This window comes from Cynara cardunculus (assembly GCF_001531365.2).
Source record: "Cynara cardunculus var. scolymus isolate 2C chromosome LG 1, CcrdV1, whole genome shotgun sequence".
Lineage (NCBI taxonomy): Eukaryota > Viridiplantae > Streptophyta > Magnoliopsida > Asterales > Asteraceae > Cynara > Cynara cardunculus.
The window spans coordinates 4,904,632-4,921,082 of NC_037528.1; the positions used below are offsets into that span (position 1 = coordinate 4,904,632).

The following is a 16,451-nucleotide window of genomic DNA, read 5'->3' on the forward strand; positions in this document are numbered from 1 at the left end:
ACGATGTATCTCGCTGTATTGCGCGAGTACGCTTCTAGTATATATATATATATATATATATATATATATATATACATGTCTTAAAAATAAAAAAGTAAGGTTTTTAAAAAAATATATTAAAAGAGAAAAGAAAATATATAATATATTTATAATAAGATAATTAGAAATATTAGTATAAAAAAAAGACAATAAAAAAACAAAAAAAATAAAAAAATAACAAAAAGTGAAACGATTAAAATTAGGGATGCCATAAAGTAAAAGCTGGATGCCATTAGCCACCCCCGAAAAGTAATCCACTCTATATGAAAGTAATGATGATTTCTCCATGACTTATATGGTCTATGCCATGACATAAGCCTACACAATATTCTCAATTCGAAGTGAATTAGGTTACTGAAACCTAAACTTAAACTCAGCATGGAAGATTTTATTATTAATAATAGATGTGTGGCTAAAGATTGATATATAGTGATGAGAGTAGTGATTTAAGATAATTTGGGGTTAGTTTTAAACCATATTGAAGCAGAGAAATCGTTAGATGGTTTAATATCGTTGGATATAATGACATTGATAGAGATGTGTTTTATGCAAAACTTATGGTAAGATGAGATCAAATAGATTTAGAGTGGTGTTGGTGGATAAAGTTTTGATGACAAACTTCCATTGATTGCTTTAGTGGGGAGAGAATATGTTTAGCTGTGAGAATAATATGAACTCAAAGTATTGATGATATAGTCAATTGATTCATCATTTATTTGCATAGGCAAATTTCGAGGACGAAATTTTGTTAAGGGATAAAGTTTGTAATAACAAAAAAAAAAGAGAAAGGAATTGTTAGTTGTTGAATTTCAAGGACTTGTAGTGTAAATCTATCAAAGTGAAGGGTTTAGACCCTAAAAATTGAATATGATTTAATGACAAGAAACCCAAAGGTCATGAAACCTACGACCATTTATTATGGCTTATCGTTTCATATTTCGTGAAACCGTCGATGGGGCTTAGTATAAAATGGGAGTTTGTAGTTTTATGTGTAGTTTGGGGTTAAGAAGGAGAACTATTGTGAGAAAAAAGCGACGGTGGACGCTGTAATGAGAGTTGACGGTGCTCTACATCGTAGTTAGTTTGGCACCAATCGGGGAGACTCTAGCCACTTCAAAGATCGGTTTGGGCTACGCCATGTATTGTGAGTTACACGTGATTTATTTTTAAAATGATTGCATGCCTTATTATCCAAAAGTTGTTTGAAGTTTCTCGAGATTTTTGATATGCTATATATTCGTGAAAAGTTCGATATTTTTATAATATATGTTTTGAGTATTTGTGTGTCAATGGGGATGTACTACGATATGATTTTGTAAAGACGAGTATGCTTTGTGAGCTTGTCTAAGCCGTAAGTGCGGATATGCTGTGTGAGTTCGCCAGGTAATGCTGTGTGAGGTAGACATCTCCTATGACGCCGTTGCTTTGTGATGTAGACACGCATTATAATATCTTTACTTTGTGAAAAGTATTATTTTCATCAACGCATGCTAATTTATGAAGCTTCGTGAAAATTGTTTATTATAAAAGTTGTTGTTCATACATGAAAACGGTGGATTCACTGGGCCTAAGGCTCACCCAAAACTCTTTTAATTTTTTTTTACCCAGGCGGCTTTTGAGTGGAAAGAAAAAAGTGCAATAAAGAGAGATAATGATTAGCTCCAAAGAAGGTTATATGCAGATCAAGGCATTGTTATATAGAGCAAAATTATGCTCATCAAGATTGTAATTTAGATGGTGATAGAATTTGTAAGTTTAGAAATTTTATTTCTGCTGCAACGTAAGTATTTGATCTTGGGATACTAGTTTCGTTATATTTAAGTATTCGAAAATTTGGGATGTTACACATACATACATACATACATACATACATACAGGCGAAGTATCGTGTGAGATAGAAATTTTGGTGAGAAGCGTGAGAAAAAATATGAATCCTTGATCAATTTTAATTTCATGTCGATTCATGAACTGCACTTTAGAAAGGAACTGATCCAGTGTATCTCGGTACAGTTCATTAGTGTTGACATTCAATTAAGATTAATCTAAATGAGAAGATCTTTTTTATATTTTTCCATCAAAACTCCACCCTATATATAAAAATAGATTTATTTTATCGTACTGTAACATAAATTTTATTTTGTATTTTTTAATATTCAATAATATATTAATGCTAAATTTATAAGAAAATCAAATATAATATTAAATTTGTAAGAAAATAAAAAAATAATGTTAAATTTATTTATAATAAAAATTGATATCAATATTAATTAACCATCACAGTATTTATATTTTTTGTTTGAATTTGTGAGGTAAGTAGGATCTAGAGATGGAAACTTAAAACTTTATCTCTTGGAAGGTTCCTGTTGATACTCGATCTTAATGGGACAGGGACTCTTTGGTTTGACCGGTAATGAAGCAGGGACTTTTGCTTATTTTCATATTTGAATAGGGGTCGGGACCAATCATGGTCAAAAACCAGTTCCGGGCCGGGTCTTATTGGTCCTGTCTTCAACAGATCTGGTCATAACCGGTTCCGGTCGAAAAAAAGTAAGTCCGGTCAAACTTTATTGTAACCGGTTATAGGTCGCCGGTTCCGGTCCCGGTCATTAAAAATAATATATATTTTTTATTTTTATTAATGATATATATTTTTAATACATTATAAAATTTGTAATTAGGTCACTCAAATACACTTTAAAAATATGTTTTATTAAAAGTAAAATTACATTGTCTTACCAAATATAGCGAGAAACCAAAAATTATGAACTTTTTTTTTACGTTTTCTGCAAATCAAGAACTTGATATGTAAACCCCTCAACCAAAACACTTGTTTAGAAAGCAAAAAATACAAAAAAGCAGCCAAAAACGGTGATAAACGGATAGTTTTTTTGAAAAATAACGGCTATATTTTTTTTTATTAAAAAAGCAACATTTTTTAAAAATCTGGCCGGGCCGGTCCATAACCGGTCCTAATTGGTCCCGCGAAACACACCAAATCCATAACCAGTCTTTGGCCGGTCCTGATCCTCCGGCGGTCCCAAGCCAGACCGGTTGGCCATCACTAGTCAGGACGAGGTCGGGATCAGATTACCCGTCCTTAATTCGATCATGATTATTTTATTTATATACACACACAGACACACAAGTTATTTTGAGAAGTAAAAAAATATTTGACAAGTAAAGAAATGATCCTAGTCCTGGTCAATCAGATTTGACTGGTTAATAAATTGCGGCTTTAACTAATCAATAATTATAGCATTGACTGCTAAAAAATTACGGCTATGCAAAAAACAGAGAGAGTAGTTTTATTACTTTTACAAATAAACGACAAACAAGTCATATATAAACCTATGTGATTCACATATGAACTAATTAACTGATTTATATATGAATTCTTGTGATTCATAGATGAACTATCACTGATCTACATATGAACCCGTATGAATCACATATGAACTAATTAAATGATTCGTATATAAACTTGTAGGTTTATATATGAACCAAATAAATTGTTCAATACTTATGAACTATATGTTCATATATGAACTCGTTAACTAGTTCAGTGTTTTACAGTCAAAGCCGCTAATGTTGACTCGATGAATAGTTAGAATCACTTCTTTACTTCTTAAATATTTATCACTTATCAAATGAATCTTTCTCAATATGTATAATATATATATATATATATATATATATATATTATTCAACAATAAATATATTTGTTTTCAATATTGATAATTAATGTAATGACTATTCATTATAATTTTAATTTTAAAATACATTGTTTTTTAATAAACACAAATATCCAATGAATTCTCCAAATCTGTCGGGATCGAAACGAAGAATGCATTACCCACCCTGTTTCCGTACTTAGTAGTACCAAATACCAATACATATGGGTAGAGGCAAAAGCTAACCAAAACCATACCATCCAACTTTGCAGAAAAGAATTTCTAACTATCAATGATAAATCCAACTCCCCGAAAAGATTTGTTCATAACATATTCATTTACAAACGTCCGATAAAATGTCAAGACTTCTAAAAACATAACTTATTACAAAAACTTTTAGATATGATATGTTTTATTGTCTGATCATCTAAACTTTTAGAAAATGTGATGGTAAAAACAAATGAACTCGTCCTCCAAAATTGACGAAGTTGTGATGATAAAAATAGACAAACGAGCCTCTTTGGCTTGAAACATCGTATAATTTCCAAGTGTGTTCAGGTTCGTCTAATGATACCAAACGCCTTTGTGTATTAGTCATATCAGATAAACTGGATTAAGAACAAGATTCAAGAAAGAAACAAAAAGCAAACAATGGTTCCAAATTCCAAAAAGCCCCATTAAGATCAGTCATTTTTGTAACAAAAAGAAAATCCATATGTTTCATGACCTTCATTCAGGCTGCACAGCACCATTAAGCCAGAAAAACACTGGTTAGCACATTATTGCACTGTAACGAAGCCTTCAGCAACATCAGACCCTACAAAAGATCACAGAGAAATGTATTTAAGTAAGGTGTGGATAAATTCAGGCTACATTTCCATCTACTATAACAGTAAAATACAAACAACAAAAGCATATACACCTCCTTCATTTCCAAAGAAACCACCTTTTCCTAAAGACCACCAACTTCCGTCACATTGAACCTGCTCAACATGGTGATGCTAGATATGGTGGACATAGGCATCACCACCAAATCATCCATAACCATGTAAGTCACCACCCCCTTAACAAAACCACCGCCTTCTGCCGTCAACTTTGCTGCACCAGAACCAGCCACATAGGGACACTCGCTGTTCATAAGACCATTGCAGTCTGGACACACAGCAGTGGGATTATCAGCCACAAATAAATGGTCGGAACATGAGTAAAACTTCCTATACAGCGAACCATCATCATTAGGTAGCAATATTGGGAGCTGAGCCCCATGGTTGGCAATCTTAGGGTTCAAAATACAGTCTTTGCTTGAATTTGGCTGCATATAAATATCACTCAAGTTTTCAATGCTATCGTAGAGGTTTCCCAGTGAACCCACCATAGAAGTATTCTTGAGAAGCCTGATAACGGTACCAACAGGCAGAGAAAGAATATGGAATAGGAAATCCACAAATTCTTTGTTAGCTTCGGCAAATACAACTTTCTTGGCTTTCTTGTCGATCAAAAGCTTTAAGCTTACTTTAGATGAAGATGAAGCTGAAGCTGAAGCTGAAGTGGCTGCCATGCTTAACTGTTTGGAAACAGCATGTAATACAGAAAATTGGATCTTCTTTTCTTTTATAAACTTGGATTATGAGTTGTGAATTTGGATTGGTTTGCTTTAGGAATATGAAAACCAATCGTTTCATTTCCAAATGTAGGGGTCATAATTTCTCGGATCTCTTGGAATCACTCTGACATCTCCATGTTTGACTATACACGGTCAATGTAGTATTTTTTAAACCAAATTTTTACCCCATTTAGTTTTAGGTTGATTCTTTGATTCTCTTGATAAATTGGTGAATACCCATATCTGTTTCCGATTGTTTTGGGTGGTTCGAGGTTTTGTTGGCCTAAAGGCGTTACCTAAGTGGCTGATTTAAATTATGATATTAGTAAATGTTTATCCGATAAGTATTTATCGGGTATTTACCTTATCGAATAAACATGACTACGATTGAAAATCTTATCCAATAAGAACTATGGTAAGGATGAAGATCCCGTAAGCACTTATTGAATGAATTGTTGCATATGATACAATTTTGATTGACTATAATCTTACCCAATAAAATAAGTTTGAATTTTGGTTTTTATTGTTAAACGTTTACTGGGTAAGTGAATGGGTAAATATATACAATATAAAGAATAAAAATTAATTAATTAAAAATATGATTAGATTAAAAATGATAAACAAGTCAAAATTAGGGTTACATGTCAAAAATGTTGGTCTCTACCAAAGAAAATTATTCAAATTCATTGGTAAGAGAATTTGATTCTATCACTATAAAACAAATGATTTTTACCCATAAAAATAATTCAGATAAATTTTTATCAGTGATTACCCACGGATCACCCATAATATATCAATAATTTGGTAGAATCCTATGTTTTTCGAGAAAATACCAATAGATCATCCAAAAAATCCATGGGTAATATGTCACTGATTTGAAATATCCACCAACAATAAATCAATAACCCACCAACTTTTGTGACGGTTATATGACAAATCATTCTTTAGTGACAGATTTCATAGAAAAAAGTCTTTCATTTGGCAATGTATATACTCCGATTTGATAAAACAAAAGATTATTTTTTTAAATCTTTTCATTTTCAAAAACAAATTGATTGCAGGCTCAGTCTCAAGTATTAACACCCACGACTCAAGAACGAAAAGATTCAAGTGATAACATATCAACATCGATTTGAACATGAGAAAGAGTACGTTAAACCCTAAAAAGTTAGCTTCAAGTATTAACAAACTAACAATAGAGGATTGAGACTTAATCTTTATGGTTTCACACAACGGAAAAAATGACACAGAACTTGAGAAAATATACACTATGTTGAACCGAGTAGTGTTATATGGGATCCACTAACAAAATAGTTTCAATTTCAACAATTTACATATAATTTTTGTAGTCCACTATTTGTAATAGCTAAACTGAAATTCAAGTTTCGATATACTACTATAGCCTCTCTTTTTACAATAATGATACCCAATAGACAGTAATAACACGAAACAAATCACCAGACCCGTTTCTGACATTTTATAGGCCTAGCTGGGCGAATGTAAAAACACGACCCTCTGCAAGAAACAAGGCTTTTAACAACTTTTGTCGTCATTAAAAGTCCATTTGTCATCAGAAAGAGTATATAACAACATGTTGTCGTTATAACTTGTGGGGGAAAACATGTTATCGCTAAAAGACGCATCGTCAAAGCTCACTTTTCTTGTAGTGACCCTCCGGTAAGTACGAAAAAAAATTCAATAATTGTTTATTATTAGTATAAAATTGAGTACTAGAAATGCTAATAATTTACCGAGGAAATAATCTTTTTTATCTTTATTATAGATATATGAGAGAGTACTTAAATTTACGTACTTCTTATTAGGTAATTTGAAACCAAGAGTATAGAAACTATGGTTGATATTTTTTTTTTTTTAAAGTAAGAATTTTTTTTATTTCATAACAAGAAATGTGATATTTTGATATAAAGAGACAATACGTGTGAATGAAGTAATTGTGAAGGTCAATGAGAGATCAATAATAAAGAAGATTATCAAGGTTTTCTAGACAAATAGATAGATGAAGATCAATAAGAATATGAAAGAAAAGATGATCCATTGAGATCCAATAAAAATAAATAATGAATTGAACATATAATATGCACGCTCAACAAATGATTGTTTGAGCACTTAAATATAATCTTGTGGTATGGTGGAATCCCAATGAAAGATATATAAGTCAAACAATTAATGAAAATATTTAAATTTTATTTTTTCTTCTGTTTTTGCTCAACTAAAATAAGATGTTAAGATTAAAAGTTTATGGAACATAACATATATAAGAGACATTATTAAATACATCTAGTAGAAAAAATTTATTGCTTAATTACAAAATTATGAAACACGTCATAAGTTATAAGAACAATAAATTGATTGTCAAACAATAGTAATATATTTTATGTAGAAGCAAAAATAGATAACAATAGTCAAGAAAAACAATTAGAACAAGATAACCAAATAATAATAGTCAATAGAAGCAAAAATTGATACAAAATATCTAACAAAAATATATAACAATAGCAAACATATGATCTCAACGTTAAATTGTTGAAGCACGAAAACAGTCAAGCATATAAAGATAGCAATAGCCAATATAATTAGACCTTGTTGAAGATAAAATAAATTAGCGAGACAATAAACAATAGTATATAATGAATGACCAATTAATTTTTTTTATTTTATTCTCCAATTTAATTAGTTGATATATTTTTAAGCCCTTATTATCTACTAAATTTTTTTTGCTTCTTATTACATGCTAGAATTTTTTGGTTTTCCTTAATTTATTAAAAAAATTTAAACTATTATTATACTTTAAAGGAAAATTTTAGGCCCTTATATTTTTGAGCCCTTATATTTTTGAGCCCTGGACGTGTGTCTGTGCCGCCCTCGCTCAGGGACGACCCTGCAAATCACTAATGATGATAAAACAATCATAGAATTCAATGAACAAAATCAACAAGATATTCTTGGTTGGTTCTTTCAAATCCATATCTTTTCGTTTTCGGAATGAACATTAATTACTTCCTCAACAAAGAGATAAAACTAATGCTAAACTAATTGCTGGTGGAACAGACATCACCTTAAACAAGATTTGGAATTAAGAACAATATTCATGATATAAACAAAAAGCATAACATTGCCAAAAGCATAAACCCTGCAACATGCTGATTCTTTAAAACAAAACAAAAAATCCATTATAAGTTTCGTGATCATTATTCAAGCAGCATAACAAGTTAAGCAAGAAACACAGTGGTWAGCACATTCTTGCACTGCATGGACGCCCTCAGCAACATCAGACCCTACAAAGATCACGCAAGTAACAAATTAACAAGTGTATTAATGGATGAATCCATGCYCCTTTTATGRGAAAGADAACAACAGAATACAAGATAGCATATATACCTCTTTCATTTCCAAAGAAACCACCTTTTCCTCAAGACCACCAACTTCTTTCACATTGAACTTGTTGAGCATGGTGATGCTAGATATGGTGGACATAGGMTTCACCACCAGATCATCCATAACCATGTAAGTAACCACTCCCTTCACAAAACCACCACCCTCTGCCGTCAACTTCGCTGCACCAGCACCAGCCACAAAGGAGACGACAGCATTCATACGACCATTGCACTGAGGACACACAGCAGTAGGATCTTCGGCTACATATGAATGATGATTAATACAATTGTAAAACGTCTTAGCCACGGGAGCATCATCATCATCATTAGATAGCAATAATGGAACAGGATCCCCATAGTTGGCAATCTTGGGGTTCAAAATACTGTCTTTGTTTCGATTTGGCTGCATATAAGTATCGTTCAAGTTTTCGATGCTGTCGTAGAGGTTTCCCAATGAACCCACCATTGAATTCTTTTTCAAAAGCCTGATGACAGTACCAACAGGGAGAGAAAAGATGTGGAACAGGAAATCCACAAATTCTTTGTTGGCTTCCGCAAATAGAACTTTCTTGGCTTTTTTATCAATCAAAAGCTTTATACTTACCTTAGATGAAGTTGACGAAGAGGGTGCCATTTTTGCTTCTTGACATAAAACATGTAAAGATTGGATCTTTCTTTATATACTTGGATGATGCGTAGAGAATTTAAATTAGGAATATGAAAAGAAATCGTTTAGATCATTTATATCCAAATTTATGGGTCATAAATTCTGGGATCTTTTGGAATTACTGTAACATAAAATTATTTTTTGACTCTTACAAATCAATATAAAGCGATTCCCATCAGTATGCAGTATGCAGTATGCAGTATGCACAAAACCCAACCAAAACATTGCAATCCAACGTTCTGCAGGAAAAGAAAAGTCTAACCATGCATGAATCTAAAACTTCCTTCAATAATAACACAAACTAGATGATTTTGTACACCGAAACGAATACGCTGTACATGTGATAATAACAATGGACAAACAACCCTTCCGGCTTCGAACTTTGCTGAATGCAAAACGTCACACCGTTTTCTGGAGAATTCCAAGAAGGAATTTGTTGCAATCAGCCCTTATCAGAAAAGGCATGGCCTCGGTACCTTCATGTATTTTTCAGCATCTTTCACTGGAATATTATGGAAGATTGCAGGACCTCTGATTAACTTCGTCCTACAAAGTACTCGGCAGCGGAAGGAATTCTGAAGATTCTTCATCTTGCTTCACGACCTGCATGTACACCACTAGATATAAAAAAACCAATAGAAATTGTAACCATTCAAAGTTATAAAGAAAAAGAGACCCTTTTTGCGGCATTTCCACTAGAATTCATACGATAGATATCAAGTGAATGATTTTCAAAGCAAGAGTTGTACCTTGATATGAGTGTCGTCTGACAGGCTCATTTTGAGTGCGAACATCGTTAATAACTTCTTTCATTTCATGTCAAAATATGGTGGTTCAGCACGCCCTTCGCTTGTCCCAGGTGCATTCCTGCTGTGATGCCAGAAATCTTTCCTTACATTTTTCTAGCTTCCCATATCCTGAACTAGCAGCAGCCAAACATAGCCTTAAAGAAAAAAATTTAAGTTTAACAACTTGATCATTCAAAATTAAAAGTTCTAAGCTTTTCCTATTAATCTAAACATAATACTATCCGAATTTCATTCAAAATGGGAATCAAAATTGCCTCATTTCAAGACTTTCAAATTTCAAAATACCACCATTAATGGCGGTCAACGACGACTTCAAGATGCTGTAAGCTACATATATAAATCGACTATCGATTTAGAACTCTTATAAACCAGCGACAAGTAAAACAGGGTTATATACAGATTAAGATTTAGATATGAACCATTTCTATAAATAATCTAAAAGGTCTTGATCGAAGCTATCAACCATTTGTAGTTTCGGATGAACTTCTAACCAGTGGCGGATCTAGAAACTATTATGGTTGGGGGCACACTTAGGAGGGTCGAAAATTTTTCGAAACCGAACAATTCGTCCGAACCAAAAAAGGTTTTGGGTTTCCATTTTCAGATTTAAACTGTTCGGTTAACCGAATAAAGATAACTAATGCGGTTGAGTAACATTTTAGTAACATTTTTATTTGTCTACAAAATTAACCTAAAATTTGACATTTCCATTTGATTTGTCTAATTGCCTACAAAATTACCCACAAAATTAACCAACAAAATTAACCTAAAATACATAACTAACCTAAAGCATTTACCAATTACAACAAAATTAACCAACAAAATTAACCTAAAATAAATACCTAACCTAAAACATTTATCAATTACCACAAAATTAACCTAAAATAAATACCTAACCTAAAGCATTTACCAATTACCAATTACCACAAAATTAACTTAAAATAAATACCTAACCTAAAGCATTTACCAATTACCACAAAATTAACCTAAAATACTACTAATTGAAAACTTGAAGATGGAAATTAGAAATTTAGAATATTTACCAAGAGGCACAGCAGTCAGCAAGCAGCCAGCACAATCGGTCTCGCCTCTCGGTCAGTCCGACTAGGGTTCCTTCCTTCGTCGATCCGCAGGTGACAGGTCGGTTCGGTCACTCTCCTCTCTCGCTGAGTCGCTGTCTGTCTCACTCTCGCAGGTCGCAGCACGGCAGCAGTGCAGCACGCCTGCGCCGTCGACGTCGTCACTCGTCCAGTCCAGTCGTCCGTCTGTCCTCTCCTCAGTCCTCTGTCCGTCTATCGGCTATCGCAACGATGAAGAAGAAAACGAGTCGTTCGTGCAGGTTAGAGAGGGGCCTCTTGCCTCATATTGTAGGGGGCCCAAAGAAGAGTTAATTAAAAATACAAGTAAATATTTTTTTTTTGGGCTTTGCTGTTAAAATGTTGTTGGGGGCCCAGGCCCCCTACCCCCTTAAGGTGCATCCGCCACTGCTTCTAACCTAAAAAACTACCTGAAACCGGATAGGAACGTTTTCAAGTAAAAAAACTTAAATCAATTTTACCGTTCTCAAACCCCACGTACCAAAAAAGTGAGCTTCAACGACGAACTTCTAGCAACAATATCCTTCAGCAAAAAGATATAGTGACGACATGTCCCGTCTACAAATTGTTTCTGACGATAAATTGACTTTTTTAGCGACTACAAAAGTCGTTGCTAAAACCCTATTTCTTTTGGTACGTTATTCAAACCCCTTGTTGTCTCATTATTTTTTGCACCAACCATGACTACAATTAGCTACTGCCATCGATCCCCTCTTTTTGATCTTTTTTATGTATTTTGATTTTCCAATTTTTTATGTCTATAGACTATACGTACGTAGAATCAAAAAACAAGAAAAACATAAAAAAAATGGAGATCGATGACAGAGGTTAACGGCCGCGGTGAACGGTATGAAGAACGAACAACGATGGGGGACGAGAAGTGGTGAGGGAGCGATTCCGTTGTACGCAAGGAATTTGAATGACGTAAGGTTTGAAAACGATATACTTGATTTAGGTTTTCTTTTACGTTAAAACATTCATAGCCAGTTAGATGTAACTCTTTGAGTTAAGAAATTAACACCCAAGTACAATCAGAAATAAATATCAATAGAAGAGATAAGGTTAGGTTGTTAAATTACCTCATGTTGAATCAATCAAAGGAGCACTGAAGGGAGGTTGTAGGAGCAATAGAGGATTGCGACTTAGGTAGGGTGCTCAAAAACCTGATCAACCAAACTCAACTCAACGTGAAATAACTCAACTCGAAGCAACCCGATGTCTAATCGAGTTGTAAAATTTTCAAACCGTAGATATTAGGTTACTATTATTTGAACCCAACCCAACCCGATGAACCCGATATCTATTTATTTCATGGATTTAATACGGTTGTTGAATTTCTATTAATATATACACTAGACAATTACACTATCATGGACACTATTCATATACACATCTCTATATAACTCATTCGTATATATGTTCGGTAATTGTAAACATATATACGTAAATTGAGAAAACTAACTGAATGTGATATACGTAAGAAGTATGGATAAGTTTTATCAAATGGAGGATGATGAAAAAGAAATTATGAGCAGAGAAGTAACATGTTTAAGGTTAGAAAAATATTTTAATGTAACAAAGTATCAACCCTTACGGTTTGGGTTGGGTTGGGTTGCACTTTCGTTTGGGTTGGGTTAAGATTTTTCAAACCGCAAACATTGGGTTGGTTGTTAAAATGTCTTCAACCCGATCAACCCAACCTATGAGCACCCCTAGACTTAGGGGTTGTTTACCTAAATGTTTATCCAGTAAGCACTTACCGTTAGAAATCAACACTATAATTTATTTTACCGGGTAAGATTGTATGCAACAATTTACCCGGTAACCACTTACCCGAGTAAGAGTCGGCACCCTCACTTACCGAATAAGAGTCTCCATCTTTATCATTGCTCTTACCGAGTAAAATTTTTGACCCTTGTTATGTATAAAGAAAAGTACCCGATAAGTACTTACCAGTTAAGAGTTAGTAAACGGCTCCTTAATCTTTATGGTTTCACACAATGGAAAAAATGCCACAACTTAAAGAAAATATACACTATGTTGAATCAAGTAGTGTCATGGGATCCACTAACAAATTAGTTTCAATTTCAACGATTTACATTTAGATTTTTGTAGTCCACTATTTTTAAGCGTTAAAACTGAAATTCGAGTTTCAATATATTACTATATATAGCCTCTCTTTTTCCTGTAATGATACCCGGAAGATGGTACTAACAGGAAACAAATCGTTAAAGATGATAATACAGTCTTTTTTTCCTGTAATAATACCAAAAAGACGCAATAACACGAAACAAATCGATAAAACAGTCACAAAATACAATGAACAAATTAATCAGTAGCACGAGCCACCACCTTCACCTTCACCTTCGCCTTCGCAACAAGATATTATTGGTTGGTTCTTTCAAATCCATATCTTTTCGGATTGAACATTATTTTTCTTGATCTACAAAGAGATAAAATCAATGATGATTGATTCCATGTTTCTTGTAAAGATTACTTAAATTATATTATAAAAATAAAAAGTAGTTTGAGGGGCAATTTTGTTATTGAAAATGAAAGTTGAGGGAGAAAAAGTTGAATTAATAGATAAAATTGCACCTTTCAGATGGAACCTTAAATAGGAATATCATTCGTTAATAATTCTTTTTAAGAACCTTGCTCGTTAATTTATATAAACCATAGAAACAAATTTGCATTTAACTCTTTACAAAATTAATATTAGCAGTTTTTTTTAGGGGCCGTTTACCAAACGCTTACCTGGGTAAGCGCTCACCAAGTCATGTTACCCCACTGGATGAATATGGTAAGGACCAATAATCTTACCTATAAAAACGAGACAAGGATCAAGAGTCTTACCCATGCGATAAATTGTTAAGGACCAAGAATCTTACCATGGTAAACGCTTACCAGATAAATTATTACATGCGATGTCGTTTTAGTGGACTAAAATCTTAGCCGGAAAGTAAATAGTAATATTAAATTTTAACTTACCAGGTAAGCATTTGATAAACGACATCTTAGTTTTAGAGTTCATCTACGTTAGATTCGTAGGTTGTATCAATTTCAACTATTAAAACAAAAAGCATAACATTGCCAAAAGCATAAACCCTGCAACATGCTGATTCTTTAAAACAAAACAAAAATTCCATTATAAGTTTCGTGATCATTATTCAAGCAGCACAGCACCTTAAGCAAGAAACACAGTGGTAAGCACATTCTTGCACTGCATGGACGCCCTCAGCAACATCAGACCCTACAAAGATCACGCAAGTAACAAATTAACAAGTGTATTAATGGATGAATCCATGCYCCTTTTATGRGAAAGAWAACAACAGAATACAAGATAGCATATATACCTCTTTCATTTCCAAAGAAACCACCTTTTCCTMAAGACCACCAACTTCTTTCACATTGAACYTGYTSARCATGGTGATGCTAGATATGGTGGACATAGGMTTCACCACCAGATCATCCATAACCATGTAAGTAACCACTCCCTTCACGAAACCACCACCCTCTGCCGTCAACTTCGCTGCAGCACCAGCCACGAAGGGGAGGACGGTATTCATACGACCATTGCACTCAGGACAGACAGCAGTAGGATCTTCGGCTACATAAAAATGATACTGATTACACTTGTAAAACTTCTTAGCCACGGGAACGTCATCATCATTAGATAGCAATAATGGAACACGATCCCCAGAGTTGGCAATCTTGGGGTTCAATATACTGTCTTTGTTTCGATCTGGCTGCATATAAGTATCGTTTAAGTTTTCGACGCTGTCGTAGAGGTTTCCCAATGAACCCACCATTGAATTCTTCTTCAAAAGCCTGATGACAGTACCAACAGGGAGAGAAAGGATTTGGAACAGGAAATCCACAAATTCTTTGTTGGCTTCCGCAAATAGAAAATCAAAAGCTTTAGACTTACTTTTGATGAAGTTGAAGAAGAGGGTGCCATTTTTGCTTCTTCACTTAAAACATGTAAAGATTGGATCTTTGTTTATATAAATGGATGATGCGTAGAGAATTTGAAGTAGGAATATGAAAAGCAATCGTTGTGATCATTTATCTCTCATAAATTCTGGGATCTTTTAGAAGTTAAATGTAGTATTTTTGAAGCCATAAATTGACATGAAACGTTTCAAAAATTTGTTCCAAAAGGAGTCTAACCATGCATGAATCTAAAACTTCCTTCAATAATAACACAAATAGATGAATACTGTGCTCCAAAACGAATACGTTGTACATGCGATGATGACAGTGGACAAACAACCTTCTCGCCAAGAAGGAACTTGTTGCAATCAGCCCTTATCAGAAAGAGCATGGCCTCGGTAGCTTCATGTATTCTCCAGCATCTTTCACTGGAATATTATGGAGGATTGCAGGACCTCTGATTAACTTCAATTCGTCCTACAAAGAACTCAGCAGCGCAAGGAATTCTAAAGATTCTTCATCTTGATTCACGACCTGTATGTACACCAGTAGGCACTAGATATAAAAAATCATTGATGTTACTTAAAATTCAAGATTACAAGTAGATTATGTATAAATACAACTTATTAAAGTTCTATATCTGAATTTGTGTAACTAACTGCAGATAAACAAAATCAAATACAAGATAAACATCTCATTTTAAATATAAAAAATCTAAAATATAATTAGAATAATCATTAAGTTTTAACATAATATTTAATTATTATCTTTATAAAATATTATATTATTAAAAAAATTATTTCGTTATCAAACTTAAATTAAATTATAATAAAAAAATAAATTAAAGAAATTACATAAAAAAAAGAACTTTTAAATAGTTGATTTGATATTAAGGGGGTGTTTGGGATTGTTTATAAAAACAACTTATTTACTTATTCCAATATGGTACCGGTAATAAACATTTTTGAATATTTGGATAAACAACTTATACCGGTGCAAAACCGGTAATAAAAAGTTTTTGAAAAAGTTAAACTCTTCTGACTTAGAATAAGTTGATAAGTGCTTTTATAGAAAAGCATAAGTTATTTCAAATAAGCAATTCCAAACACCCCTAACATTGATATATATATATATATATATATATATATATATATATATACTAGAAGCGTACTCGCGCAATGCAGCGAGATACATCGTGATTTTAATATTTCATTTTATTTTTTATCTCAGTCGA

General features: G+C 33.2%; 3 protein-coding genes across 3 annotated transcripts in view; all 3 read right to left on the reverse strand.

Moving 5' to 3' along the window:
* Positions 1-4,662: 4,662 nt before the first annotated feature.
* LOC112524648 lies at positions 4,663-5,268 on the reverse strand. Its single transcript, XM_025134577.1, has one exon. It carries the CDS (start codon positions 5,266-5,268, stop codon positions 4,663-4,665), a length of 606 nt encoding a protein of 201 aa, XP_024990345.1.
* Positions 5,269-8,543: 3,275 nt separating this feature from the next.
* On the reverse strand, positions 8,544-9,342 carry LOC112524665. Its single transcript, XM_025134601.1, has 2 exons — positions 8,713-9,342; positions 8,544-8,609 (listed from the first exon to the last, which is right to left on the reverse strand). Exons 1-2 carry the CDS (start codon positions 9,340-9,342, stop codon positions 8,544-8,546), a joined length of 696 nt encoding a protein of 231 aa, XP_024990369.1.
* A 297-nt stretch (positions 9,343-9,639) lies between these two features.
* The window catches only part of LOC112521548 (protein-tyrosine-phosphatase MKP1-like), a 14,773-nt gene continuing 7,961 nt past the window's right edge, over positions 9,640-16,451 (reverse strand). Inside the window, exons 2-3 of the transcript XR_003070090.1 lie at positions 10,125-10,242; positions 9,640-9,978 (exon numbers count right to left, since the gene is read on the reverse strand). The gene's annotated coding sequence lies outside the window, so the exon portion shown is untranslated. The remainder of the gene's footprint in view (positions 9,979-10,124; positions 10,243-16,451) is intronic.

What these genes read in the sequence shown, in the direction of transcription:
- LOC112524648 (XM_025134577.1), bottom strand. Translation starts at nt 5,268, where the DNA reads ATGGCAGCCACTTCAGCTTCAGCTTCAGCTTCATCTTCATCTAAAGTA.